Source organism: Polypterus senegalus, chromosome 6, assembly GCF_016835505.1.
Source record: "Polypterus senegalus isolate Bchr_013 chromosome 6, ASM1683550v1, whole genome shotgun sequence".
In the NCBI taxonomy this organism is placed as follows: Eukaryota; Metazoa; Chordata; class Cladistia; order Polypteriformes; family Polypteridae; genus Polypterus; species Polypterus senegalus.
The window spans coordinates 49,338,231-49,353,111 of NC_053159.1; the positions used below are offsets into that span (position 1 = coordinate 49,338,231).

Below are 14,881 nucleotides of genomic sequence, written 5' to 3' on the forward strand. Positions count from 1 at the left end.
TTATTAGTACAATCACCTCACTGTAAACTTGCACTACAGTTATAATATTGCACAACCTGATGATGATAATCATTTTTAAGATGAAATGCAGCAAAATATGTTTATTATATTATACAGTGTGACAGTTTAGGGATTTCTTGTACCCTCAGACCACACGTCAGACACCAGATAAAAGTCCAATAATAGGATTTATTATAATAATAAAGTGCACAGAGCACGCTCCCCTCCACAATTCTCAATAAACAATACAATTTTCAAATAAACCAATCCTCCTCTCCCAGACTCTTAGCCACCCTGCCTCCCAACTCAGCTCGTCCGTCTGGGATTTCCCTCAGTCTTTTATAGTCCTTGACCCGGAAGCGTTTCACCCTCTCTGTCCATGTGACCTGGAACACTTCTGGGTCAGATAAAAATCCTTCTTTTCTTCACCCAGGAAGCACATCGTTCCCTTTGTCCACGTGACTATGACGTACTTCCTGGGCGTAACGCAAATAGTCTCTGGGCCTCCCTGCAGCGACTCCTGTCGGCCCCCACGGTATCCAGCAGGGCTGTGCATTAAAAGTCCATTGTCCATAATTCCCTGCTGGCATTCGGGGCACCTCTATGCTGCAAGGAGGGCTCCATCTGGCGGCCTGGGGGTACTGGCCGGGATGAACGGCCGGCCATGTACAACAATACTCCACAGCGAAAAACCGTGGTTTAGAGCGTCCAGCCCCGCGAGGGTCATCTTCCTCCAGAAAGGACTTCTGGTCGGACTTTGGCTGTGCTTTCTGAAGTAGTCCCTGGAGAACCTAGGGGGAATTTCATAACTGTAATCCACTTTATCCCCCGTTCTCCAAGGACAGTTGTGCCAAATGTGTCCCGGCCATCGGCATCCATAACACTGTCTCTGTCCTCCCGGAATTCTCCCTCTGCAATGCTGAAAACACTCAGGGAAATCAGTCTCCGCCCCTTTTCTCGCTGAGGAGGGTTCCACAGCCACCTCTATACTTTCAGCTCGCTGCTCAGCTTTGTCAGGAGACCCGCTCTTTATTCTTGGGATCTCCTGTTTAATCTGGGGCTTGTCCAGAGTTTCTGTCTCTCTATTAGAGAAAGAGAGCCCTTTCACTGTCTGCACGCCCTTTGACTTTAAAGCAACACGGGTCGGGGTCTTTAGGACCGAATCGCTCCGAGAGACAGCACCATCCAGCTGCTCCGGCTCGACCGGCCCTTCCCCCGGCCACTCTGTAAATGTTCCAGGCACACATCCACTTTGCACCGGCTATTTATTAAAAGCGGGCCCGGATCACACTGCGTCCCTATTACATTATATACGGTACGGCATTACCTGCCTGTACCGCCAAATCATATAATACGGGAGGCTCCCGACTGATCCGCCGCAGGTACTCACTCACTTTCCTTAAAGGCGCTTCAGCCGCTGCTCCCATCTCCCCAACGATCTTCTTAATCGCCTGCAATGTCTGCAAAATACTCCGTACGGGCTTTATTAATGTTTCGAGTTCCCGTACGTCAATAATATCAGTTAATTCGGCCGAAGGCAGGTTCACTTCCTTATTCTCCTTACCTGTCGGCCGGGAGCCAATGAACACGTCTGCTCCTGGCACGTGCTCTGACGGGTTCCGCAAGGGAGCCTGGGACTTGGAGTTCTTTATGGAGGTCCGCGGTGCCGCTTTTGGCTGACTGCGATCCGTCTATATCAATTTATCGATGGACCGATCAGTCATTTCCTGGACCTCCTTACCTTTTTGTAGGGAGAGCGGTGCTTCGCTTGGCTCCCCTTTCCCCTTTGGAAAAGCCAAGTCCGTCTTTTCTTGGGCAAAGCCACAAACAGCTGGACACGGAATGTCACTTTCCTGTAATCCCTCGTGGTAGGTCACGTGTCCCTCGCCAGCACCCGTAATACGGAAGTCCTTCGGGTTACTCGTTTGCCTGAACGAGAGCGCGCCATTGCCTTCGGGTTTGTCTTCTGCCTCCCGCAGAGCCTTTGGATGGACATCTGGGAGGTATGTACACAGGACAACATGTTTTAATTTAAAAAGATTCTCAAGCACATTCCCCGCACATACCTCGTCGGAGACGTCCTCCTCCGGAAATCTCTCCCGAAACGCGTAGCCGCTCCATGGTTCGTCTTGAGCGCAGGCAATGTGGAGCGCTAGACCTCCGCTGTTGCTGGCGCTCTGCTTTGTCTTCTTCTTCCGCATGATGGACTTGATAAAGGTCAGTGGCGTTTTTTCTGTGTGTCTTGACGCTGCCTTCTTGGGGTATTCTGTCCACAGTAATATTTTTTAAATTCAGGTCCTCTGCCAAACTGACGGCCAGAGAATCCTGCCGAGACTACACCAACTGTGACAGTTTAGGGATTTCTCGCACCCTTGTACCCTCAGACCACACGTCAGACACTAGATAAAAGTCCAATAATAGGATTTATTATAATAATAAAGTGCACAAAGCACGCTCCCCTCCACAATTCTCAATAAACAATACAATTTTCAAATAAACCAGTCCTCCCCTCCCGGACGCTTAGCCACCCTGCCTCCCAACTCAGCTCGTCCGTCTGGGATTTCCCACAGTCCTTTATAGTCCTTGACCCGGAAGCGTTTCACCCTCTCTGTCCATGTGACCTGGAACACTTCCGGGTCAGATAAAAATCCTTCTTTTCTTCACCCAGGAAGCACATCATTCCCATTGTCCACGTGACTATGACGTACTTCCTGGGCGTAACGCAAATAGTCTCTGGGCCTCCCTGCAGCGACTCCTGTCGGCTCCCATGATATCCAGCAGGGCTGTGCATTAAAAGTCCATTGTCCATAATTCCCTGCTGGCATTCGGGGCACCTCTATGCTGCAAGGTGGGCTCCATCTAGCGGCCTGGGGGTACTGGCCGGGATGAACGGCTGACCATGTACCACAACAGATAAAACTTTAACTTGAACTGGCGCTGCATTAACGGATTGTTCCTGCCTAGTGCTGTATTCTTGCTGGTGCTGGTGCGACACTTGGAGGGATAGATGGATAGAATAATTAAGCACGTACTACGAAGATATTTCGATGTTCCTTAAAAGTTTTGAAGAATCGGCATTCTAAGCTTACAGATGGCTTAACGTCTATTACAGAGCTGATTGTGTGGCAATTGGGTATTTGTAGAAAGAAAAGTAAGGACAGGAATTTGGGGGCTAGTATATTTGAAAGAGACAGTACTGCTACAATTATTTCATCGAAGGTCGTGCATGGCGCAGGAAGCATCTTGCGTGAGACATGAACAATCACTGCGCCACTGTGTTCCCATGTTTAATAACATGCTTTAACTCCTGTCACCATGAAAATGATATCACATACACCTCTCAGTATTTTAATTATTCAGAGAGCTGTAATATCACAAATGTAATGGATTCTGTGTCCTGTTGGAGGAATTGAAAGCCCAGAAGCACGTAGTGATTCACACACACAGAGTACATAGAAGATCAAATACAAAACAAAGCATTTAACTTGCTACTTTAGTTACGATGGGATTGAACTAGTAAATTAAACGATTTTAAGATTAAGTTTATGATGTTCTACTTTAATGACAAAATAAACTACGTGATTGAAGTGGAAATTTAGAGATTAAAGTTGACATTTCATGCTTTTCCCCACTGTGTGCCTTTTTTTTCTCTGTAGCCTAATAAGCTTTCAAATGACACTCACACAGTAGGCTACGACTCGCCTTTTCACAGCGACTTTGATATCTGACATCTTTTTTTATTTCAGGCACTGTGTGACTTTGTGAACGTGAGCTTTTGAGTTTCTCCGACACGCTATGTCACTCGATCAACTTCCATTTGTTGTTTATTCCACTGTTTAAACCAACAAATACAGTAGTATGTTTTTCTTTGCCTCCACTTGGTATTCGCTGAAATTCTTCTATTTTCCCTCTTGCTTTTGTCATTACCTTTTCACAGAAGGCGGAGTTTAATGACTATTTATATTGATTTGGATATTCAAAGAGGCGTAATTCTGGGAGGAGTTGGGGAGGGACAGCAGCCGTGTGCACGTGCGTTACTTTTCACGCTGACCGGAATTTATTTATAGAACGTGGAAGTTGGCGTACACACTGATTTATGCATGTGGATTTTTTTTGTGCATAAGCACATTTCTGCTTTTGTCCATACGCCATGTTATAGTGTAAATTCTACGTACGCCGTTGTACATGAGGCCCCAGGACATTTCTGATTGTAGGATTTCTGATTACTTTGGAGTGGTTTTTGAAATTAAATTTCTGTGTCCGCCCATCAGCTTCACTAAACCACAGTGCTACTCACGCAGTATACATGCTGATACATGGCTGCGGTTTTGTGATACCTTTTCTGACCTTCATTTACCATTGATGTTAGAAGCCCTTGATAATTTGGAATCTCATGACCTGGTTGAGCTTCTAAATTTCACTTGGAAGGATATGCTGGATCTAGTTGCACAACTTAAAGCTAAGAAAAGCCAAGGTTAAATCCAGTGTTCAACACTGGCTTAATGACACCTCTCATGCTGTCTAGACAGGAATGTGGGCAGGCTAAGCAGGTGTGGAAACAGGATAAACTTCAGGCTTCGTATGAAATTCTCAGAACTTGCTGGAAGTTTTACCAATAAGCTGTGAAAGCAGCAAAATATAATTTGTATATATTGTTTAATTGCAAATGCTGCCTCGAGACCTAGGGTGCTGTTTAGCACCATAAGCACTGTCTTAAATCCACCTTTCAGTGGATTTCACAATGCTGATTACAGGGTAGTGGCATTGACCTCCATAATAATGAAAATATTTGAAAGTTTAATTCTACAGTATCTCTCAGGTCTTCACTGCTTCTCTTCTAGAACATTTCCAATTTTTTTTACTGTACCAGATGATCACTTAAAGGTGCAGTGTTCATGGCTGTCCACCACATTTTGTGTATTTATGCCATGTTTCTGTTTGTGGATTTTAGTTCAGCATCTAGCACATTCATGCCAGAGAGTCTCCACACCATACTCTTGTGTATTGTACTTACCCCCTGGATCTCAGACTTTCTGAGAAACAGCTGACAAATTGAATCTGGGCAGATATCAAGTATGTGTTCTGTCTCCTCTTCCTTACTCCCTCTATACCACGGGTGTCGAACTCCGGTCCTGAAGGGCCGCAGTGGGTGCAGGTTTTTATTCTAACCATCTTTTTAATTTGTGACAAGTTTTTGCTGCTAATTACCTTCTTTTGCCTTAATTTTAATTACTTTGACTCAGGCCCCTTAGTTGCTTCCTTTTTCTTAATTAACGGCCAAACAATAACGAGCCACAAAACAAGAATCCATATGACCAGTTCACCTGTGCCCATCACAAAATATGTGAAAATAAAAAAAGTTGGAGGTCTCGGTAAGGCTGTTCTCTCAGCTCACTAAAACATTGTGAGGGTGGTCTTAGAAAAAACAGGAAAATCAACAGTTCTGGAAATGTCTGCTGTGGCAGAATGAGAGCACCAACAAGCCATGGAATGAAATAATGAGTTTAATTAACAGCACGAATCTGCTTCTTATTGTGAAACTGGTTGGAGTCTGAAGCCCCGATTTAGCTGGTCATCTGTTGGCTCGTTTCATGCATCATTTCTGTTTGGCTGGCATTTAAATGAAGAAAGGAATCAATTCAGAGGAATGAATCCTTAAGAACATGGCTATTAAAATGAAAGGAACAGGAGTTAATTAGCAGTCAAAACTGGTCACTGATTAGGAAAAGGGTTAGAATGTAAAACTTCAGCCACTGCAGCTCTCCAGTCCTGGAGTTCAACACCCCAGCTCTACACCGATCACTGCACCTCCAGTGACACATCTGTAAAACTGCTGAAGTTTACCAGAAACACTACCCCCATCAACCTGATTAGAAATTGTTATGAGGACATAGAGTTGATTGGGTTAGTCAGTTGGTGTGCTCTCAGTAATATAAACCTGAATATGCAAATAATGGTGGAAATGGTTTTGAAGTTTAGAAGGCACCCACGGATCCTAAACCACTGTTTACAGATGTGTATCACCTTTGAAAAGGTGGAATCATTTACATCCTAGCACTAGTATTACTCACAATCCTTAGAACTCCATACGCTTTAAATTATTTTTACTTTCAGAGACCTACTGTGTATTATAAGGGGCATATGTTCAGTTCTACACTTTGCCATGACATGTCACATATTGTGTTTTTTTTCATTATAGTTTTGTTTGTTGCTGTTGTGTAAAAATATGTAGTAGTGTCTGTCATATTATAGATATTGTACAGTGTGAAATATTTTGCTCTGTTTTTTTTATTTTATTTACTAGCTATGTTATCTGGTTCCTCCCAGGAAATTTGGTAAGACATTAAGCATTAGTTGTAGTACCATCAGCTTTCTGTTCCTGTTACTGTGTAACTTGTTGACTGCTTTACTGTTTTTTTCTGTTTTTTTTTTTTAATAAACCAAGGGCTAATATTATTGACAGGCAATGTGGTGTAGCAGTTAAGGCTTTGGACTTAGGATTTCATACTCTGAGGTTGTGGATTCAAATCCTCCTACTGACACTGTGTGACCATGACCAAGTCACTTGACCTACTTGCCCTCCAATGAGAAAAACTTTTCAAAAGAATTGTAACCAGTTGTATTTCGGATGTAAGTTGCCTTGGATAAAGACATCAGTCAAGTAAAATATTATATTTTTACTTACTGGGTCACTGGGGCCGCTTACTCTTGAGCATGCTATACACAATTGTCTATGAGTAAAACATTAGCCATAATTTGAAAGCAAAGTGTATTCTTTTGAATTGAAACAGGTAATCAGTGGAAATAATGTGAAATTTGAGAATAATTTATCATTTTTAACCTAAAATATTGATATATCGAGTCCTTTCTTGGCCGGATAGGTACGGACCGAGATGTACCATCCTGCTAAATTTCAGCTTTTTAAGTCAACATAAAATAGTGTTTTTGTTGATTAATGAGTGATTGAATCAGTCAACTTTGCATATGTATTTTTTTTCCTGTGGCTGTGACGCAGAGACAAACTCTGATCAATTGTGCTTCCATGAAAGTAAACTTTAAGTAAAATATTTATTGACACAAAAATATGAATTGATAGATTGTACTAATTAATGTACAGATACAGACAATGATAGAAGACTGCTGCTTATTTAATGGGTTTCATAATTATATTATTGTAAAGCTGCCTTTAATTTTATTGGTTACCTAAACAAGGAGGATGCATTGCAAATAGACATGCTTTTGATTTTGCACAAAACCTGTCTGTTTACATATTCCTGTGGGTGTCTTGTTTATTCTTTTATTTTTTACCCCCCACCCACACTACAGTCTTTGATCTGTGTTGTAAAAAAGCATCTCTGTCAGAGAACATCCGCACAGGGATGGTTGTGCAAAAAACAGCATCAAGGCCAATTACAGAAGACCTCTAGCTACACTGATACGTTATGATTATGACTTGCCTTCTGTTCAGCCTGCCATCTGGTCCTGGGAGCAGCACAGAGATGTGACTGGAAATAAGAACACTTAAAGAAAGCATTCTGTCTACTGTTGGGTGTTCTATTTTGAATTTGTCATTTTAATTGGAAGCAGTGCTTTTAGTGAATCTCACACACACTGCTGTATTCTTTTATTTATAGGTAGTTTTGAAAGCTAAGAACCATCAAGTAATTTGAAAATGCATTCTTGGTTTTGTATAAAGCAGGCACTTCACAACATGCAATACTTCATAAATATTATTAGAATTACAGCTGCATTTTCATCTGATTCAAGCTTGTAAGTGTACATTTTAATGGATGTTTTTACTGTTGGTTTATTGCTTCATTAAATGCATCTGGCACATTGCAAAGACCCCCACCCCCAGTCTTTATCTTTGCCAGTGTTGCATTAGCATTCCCTAAATTGCTCCCTTATTGGCTGTCTGGAAAATGAAATATGAAATTTAAAACCATTGTCACATGTCCCAAAAGGTCTCGAGTTTGATGTCAGATTAATTGTGGTGAAGCTCAATACTTCATGCTCCAGCTCACCAGGCTTCTCAAGGTACCCATGCACAACGAACAGTTGATGATCTCGTCAAATAGAGAAGGGCTACTTTCTAAATCTGATGTAATTTGGATGAGGCCTACTCTAATCTCCTTCTTCATCAAATGTCACCAGGCTATGATCTGACCTTTGTAGTGCTCATATGTGATGGACCTTGAATCCTAAATAGAAGGGAGTGATTGGAGGGAGGGGGAGTTGGAGTCTATTTCTCAGAAGAATCTTAAGTATTCGCTTGCATTACTTTTTTGAAAGCTGTACTGCTCTGCAAGTTAATCCAGTTAATGAGTTTTGTTATGTTTGGAAAATAAAGGTCAGGTTCGTTATCGTATGTGTACAAAATGACAGCGTTTATGTGCTTTGATTAATTTTCCAAGGTGTAGGAGTTTAAATATCTCTGGGTCTTGTTAATACGTCAGCTTATAGGGCATACCAAAACCTAGCAGTTTGTTGTTGCAGTGTCAGCAGGATTATGTTCCTCTTTAAAATAAATAATAGCCTTTATTTTTAGCATTTTAACAATGTTATCTGTTTGATTTCAGAGAGTAAATTTCTGACACTGATTGAAGGAGCTCATATAAAGTACTCCTTCTGTCCACATCCAGCACTGGAACAGGTGATGCATCTACTGCCACAAAACCTGCTGGTTAGTGGTAGTGACACAATCCCAGGAGTGGTTCAGCCTGTGGCAGACATAGGTAAGAATTCTCATTTTATGGTTACTAGAGTATTACTGTATTCCACACAGACACTGTCACTTCACTACTCTCTACTATCCTAATTTATGCACACTACTCTTAAGCGTGTTTACTAAAATTGACAAGTATTGTTTTTTCATTATCATCTATGTACATGATTAGTTGAAAGTTATTACTCATGTTTTGCAACTTCAATTACTTTCATAAGTATTTTTTGATTAAAGTTCTTTGTTAAAGGTTCTATATACTGACAAATGAAGGATTATTTATATTTTTAAGAATGTTTAAAGTCACTTAATATACTTGCTACAGTGCTTATTATTTAGATTGTTAGATTTTTGTCATTCACTACTTATACACATTTGCTTGGTTTTTCTTTGGGTGCTTTCTGTAAATAGGTTTAATGGTATGTATACCTCAGAAAGGCCTCACAATTATCAGGTATTTGGCATAACTCAATATCTATAATACAAATGTGTATTAAAGACTGAGCAGCATCTTGTATTTTATTATTCAGTTCAATTTAATTAATTTCTATTTTTTGTACATTTTTTTTAATGTTTTGCTTGTGCCACACCTGATGCAGAAACATTGAATAATTCACATAAAAAATGACAAAGGCTGCTTTTTTATTCCCTCTTGTAGCATTTCAGTACAAAGTGGAGATGACGTGAAATGGATGGATGTAGCACCATTTACCCAAAATTCCCAAAGTTCAGCAACTCCAGCTTGTAAATGGGATTCAGCAAAAGCCTGACGCATTAAAATAATTCCACAGATGAAATATCTTCATTTTTAACAGCCTTAGCCAAAATTAAAAGTTAGACAGTTCATACAAAAAAGAAAAAATTGAAATAGCAAAAAAAAAAGAAAAGTTCTTGTTAAGAAAAGTTCTGTTCAAAGCTTATAAATCTTGTTTCATATTTTATTCTTACAAATCACTTCTAAACGTTCCTGAATCATTTATAAATGGTCAGAAAACTGTATGCCTATCCCATTTCTATGCTGCAAATGGGTCTTTTAAGTTCCTGTGCACTGGTACCTATTCTAAACAACAACTGATTCAATTAACACACAGTATCTTAGTTATAGCAAGAAAGTTCTATTTCATATTAACTTACAGGGGGTAAAGACTATAGCATTGTCCATGACTATGACTAAGCAAACACTAAAATGAATTTAACTTAAAGCATAAACTCTCTAAGATTGGCTCTTACAATGGATGAGAGCTTAAACTGCCGAGATGTCTCACTTTTGGGGTGATGTGAATTACTGGTTAGTGCAGGTTTATGACCACTAACAAAGTCCATGTATTTTTAGGGGGGAACCAGAGTAGACAGAAGCACGTTTTGCATTAGTAAGACACTGCAGCTGTTATCTCACTCTACTGGCTGCTTGTCCACTCATATGGTATGTAATGGAATAGTAAACATTTTACAGAGCTTTGCTTAACATGGACTTGTTTTGCCAGAAGGGTGTAAGGACTCGTTGCAGATGCCTCACAAGCTTAAATGGCTTCTTCACATGTTGAAATTTTTTTATCTTTAGATGTCATATTGCATGAACTGTCATCATGGGTAAAACCAAACAATTTGCAAACAGTAGAGCTAATCCTACTCTTAACTCTTCCCCTTCTGATCCCTGCTCCATTTTTTTTTTCTGTCATGCACCGTCCGGCAACATGGGTAGAGTTGACAGAGTCATTAGAAAAAGTGCTGGGAATTTTTTTATGTTCAGAAGATGTGAAAAATCAAATGAAATGCAGAACATTGTGATATTGGCTGTTGCATATTGATTTCCTTAAACTGGAAAAGTGGATATGTTGCCAAGCCGTAACTACATATTGTACCTCTTCCCTGCACAAACAGGAAGCCCAGATGGTATTGCGCTTTTGAATTGAAGATCCGCCTCTCCTACTTTTTCATTGGTCAAGAGTCCTGTTTTAATTTTAAAAGTGCAATCCTCTGTCCTGTTCATGCACCACTTTTATTTTCTGGAGTTATTTAGTTAACAATATTTTAGAAAAAAATACATGCATTTTCCATGTTGTTAGCATATGACTGGATGACTTGAAATTTGGACTATTAGACATGAGAAACGTGAGATTTTTTCATAGATGTTTCCGATATTGTTTGCTGTTCACTATTGGGTTCTATTCAGTTGGAACTTTTCCTTAAATCCTTTCTCTGTGAAAATATGATATTTTTTGGCCTCCACTACAAACTACATGGGTTAAGTAACATAAACAAATACAATTTTTGGATACATTATTCCTGTGGCTGCCGAAATAAGGTATGGTCAAGCACAGGTAAAACACATGTCTAAAGAAATCTCACAGTCCAAAAGTTGGTTCTGAAAATATTTAGTGAAAGTTAAAAGCAAATAATCCACACAAGAATAAAAGAAAAAATATTTACACACATAGAATAAAAGGCAAAAAAAAGGGAAAAAATGTGTCTCGTCTTAAACTTAGCTTTTCTTGAGAAACTTTAGTTATTTCTGTACTTAAAAGTTCTTTACTTCTTTTTCTTTTTCTTAAAGATTCTTAAATTCTTATATACTTACAAGATTCTTAGCTTCTTCTTCTGTATGCTTTAAGCATACATCACAGCATGTGGATTAAGTGCTGTTTTCTTACATATTTATTTCACACACTCAAAAGGCCCGTAAGCCAATTGGCACATAGGCATGTGCCCAGGCACTGTTTAAAACCTTGTGCCTTCCGTACCTTACTCAAGGCAAGGCTGGTCACAAACTGAAGAATATTGTTTTAGTCAAAGCTGTTAGAAATGGCAGGAATATGCCAATACAATTCTATTTACGGGGGTTATGATTTTGTTTGAACAACTATTGCACACTTTCTGTCAATCCAATAAACTTCATTTCACTTCTCAAATATCACTGTGTGTGTCTCCTATATGATATATTTAACTGACATTTTTTATCGTAACAACCAACGATTTATACAGGAAAATAATGACTATTAACAAGGTTGCCCAAACTTTTGCCACCCCACTGTATTAACAATAAGAACAGCTCACTACTCAAAACGTTTATTTTGGGAGATGTTAAGACTCGAACCCAGAACCTTTTGAATTGGAGTCAGCAATTCTAACCAGTTGTGGCAGTAGGGGGCACTAGTGCTCCCTTGAACCCTCAGGTACAACTCCAGACCCCCAGGTAAAAGTCCAAGACTCTTTATTGTTTAACAACAATGTGCACAAAGCACCCTCCACACTACTCATCCAAAACAACACTATTCTCTCCTCCTCGCCCAGACACTTAGCCACCCTACCTCCCAGCTCAGCTCAGCGTCTGGACTGAGGCATCATCCTTTTATAGCCCCTCACCCGGAAGTATTCCTGTCCCGACAGTCCACAGTTCCTTATTCCTTCCGTGTCAGGGCAATCAATCCTTTACTTCAACCCGGGAGCACGTCGTTCCTTCCCGTCAAGTGACCGTGATGTACTCCCGGGTCATAAGGCACAAAAGAGCCCATAAGCCCCCCCCACAGCGACTCCTGGTGGCCCTCAAGGTATTCAGCAGGGCTGTGTATAAATACTACAACGTCCATGAGGCCCTGCTGGACCTCGGGGCACTATCCTGCTGTCGAGAGAGCTCCTCCTGGCGGCCTGGGGGTGAGGACCTGGCATGAGAAGCCGGCAGTCCTTCACACAGTATACTATCCGAGAAGTCAGGATAACACGCAACACTAACCGGATTTCTTTTTCTTCGGTTGTAGTCTTGGAAAAAAACACATTTGTTTTATTATACTTGTATCTTTTTAGACAGTGTTTCTTTGATATTTGGAATTCAGGCTTCACACATTATACACTTCTTGTTTACATTTTGTCAGTTATTACTAAAACATGAAAAACTTTTCTGTTTTAACAATGTGTTTACTGTACATAGATCGTTGTAGACACAAAACACACATGAAATGCAAGTGTTCCAAGTAATGATATAGTATTTATAAAAGGTGTCATTTTGCTTGACTTCTCACTCTGTACAACTCTAAGCAACTGACACGCAGGTAAACAGACTTGAACTGAGAAAACTGTGCGGGGTGGGGGATGTGATAGCAGGCTGTTTGCTGTTTATCAACACATTTAAAGGACAAAAGACGCTGATGGAGAGGTGAGAAGCGTTTTAAGGTGGGACGGATCTACAAGTTTTTTCGTAGGCTCTGGTAATTCTAGTGTTAATAATGTAATAGGCCAGACGTGTGTTGCTAACTAGAATAAGTAGTAAAGGATTATTTATAAAAATTATGCCATGCTTAATGCATGACACCTACATTTGAGCTTCCTGTTTATATTATTTGGCCTTGAATTTTAAGGATCCTTTTTATAATCTGTTTTAGTAACAAGCACACTTAAGTGTGATGGCCTCACAAGAAGTGATGTCAGTATGTCTTTCTTTACATTTGTTTTGTTAAGGTTGTAGAAGTTACTTTACGTTACCCCCTTTGCTGAATTTACATTAAGTAACTTTACATGGAGATAGCAGGTGTTTGACTTCTAGATATCTTGCCTGGTCTACCAGAACTGATCATGGATAGTTACGACCTCAGTGCTTATTCTGTCTGCTTTAGGGAATGGTGGTGTTTATATGGAAACTCTTCCTCATATCATGGATTAGCTTCCATAGATAGAATTCTTCGTATGTTTCCAGCACTTTGTGGTGCCTCCTTTTCACAACCACAAGTTAGATCACAAGTTTAGTGTCCATGACATACTCGTCAAACATCTGTATTCTTAGATGACGAAAATAAGTACTTGGAAATTTAACAGGGTGGCAATTATGTTGGTTGACATCAACCTAGAAATAGTGTTCACTGTTTTGTGTAATATGATATATATACATTATACTTACAAAAGTTGCATATTATTATTTGTCTTCAAAGATTACTTAAAGCTCCATTTCCAACAAGAGTGTTAGAAAATGGAGTACATTATTAGGCAATTTCATGTATAGTATAACATTGGGTATAAATATGTAACAATATATACGTGAATAGCATAACCTTTTAAATAAACAACAAAGATAAGAACTATATGGGTTATGAACATTTGCAGTAATTGCAAGAGTTATAATGTATCCTTATGTGAAAAATACAGGTCTTTTTTTATTAATTTTTATTAAATTGTATAGATGAAGCGCATTTACAATATTGTGTGTAATGTTATTTGGTGAATATGTTTGATTAAACATAATAACCTTATTAAGCAGCTTTCAAATGGTGTTTAGTATTGCATTAATTTCAAAAATCTTCTTCTTTTTCCTTTGGCATACTCCCATTAGGGGTTGCCACAGCGGATCATCTTTTTCCATATCTTCCTGTCCTGTACATCTTGCTCTGTTATACCCATCACTTGCATGTCCTCTCTCACCACATCCATAAACATCCTCTAAGCTCTTCCTCTTCTCATCTTGTCTGGCATGTATTTCCTCAGCACCCTTCTCCCAATATACTCAGCATCTCTCCTCTGCACATGTCCAAACTAATGCAATCTTGCCTCTCTGACTTTGTCTCCCAACCTTCCAACCCTCTAATGTACTCATTTATAATCCTGGCCATCCTGGTTACACCCAGTTCATATCTTAGCATCTTTAACTCTTTCACCTACAGCTCTGTCTCCTGCTTTCTGGTCAGTGCCACCGTCTCCAACCTATATAACAAAGCTGGTCTCACTACCGTCCTGTAGACCTTCCCTTTCACTCTTGCTGATACCCGTCTGTCGCAAATTACTCCTGACAATTTTCTGCACCCATTCCACCCTGCCTGCACTCTCTTTTTCACCTCTCTTCCACACTATCCATTACTCTGTACTGTTGATCCCAGGTATTTAAACTCATCCACCTTCACTAGATGTACTCCCTGCATCCTCACCATTCCAATGACCTCCCTCTTATTTACACACATGTATTCTGTCTTGTTCCTACTGAACTTCATTCCTCTCCTCTTTAGAGGATGTCTCCACCTCTCCAGTGTCTCCTCGACCTGCTCCCTACTTTTGCTACAGATCACAATGTCTAATTTCAGAAAGTTTATTTAAGTTAATATATAATGTTCCACAACTTGCACAACATCTGCATACTGTGGCTGAGTAGATAGTTATACACACTTAGTGTTTTTATTAATT

At 39.9% G+C, this 14,881-nt stretch overlaps 1 protein-coding gene across 2 annotated transcripts in view; it reads left to right on the forward strand.

The window, feature by feature from the left end:
• Window positions 1–14,881, forward strand: part of nphp4 (nephronophthisis 4) — a 720,990-nt gene that overhangs the window by 259,082 nt on the left and 447,027 nt on the right. For both annotated transcript variants that reach the window (XM_039755993.1, XM_039755992.1), the window contains exon 6: window positions 8,580–8,735. In XM_039755993.1, the coding sequence (XP_039611927.1) occupies window positions 8,580–8,735 (156 nt within the window). The remainder of the gene's footprint in view (window positions 1–8,579; window positions 8,736–14,881) is intronic.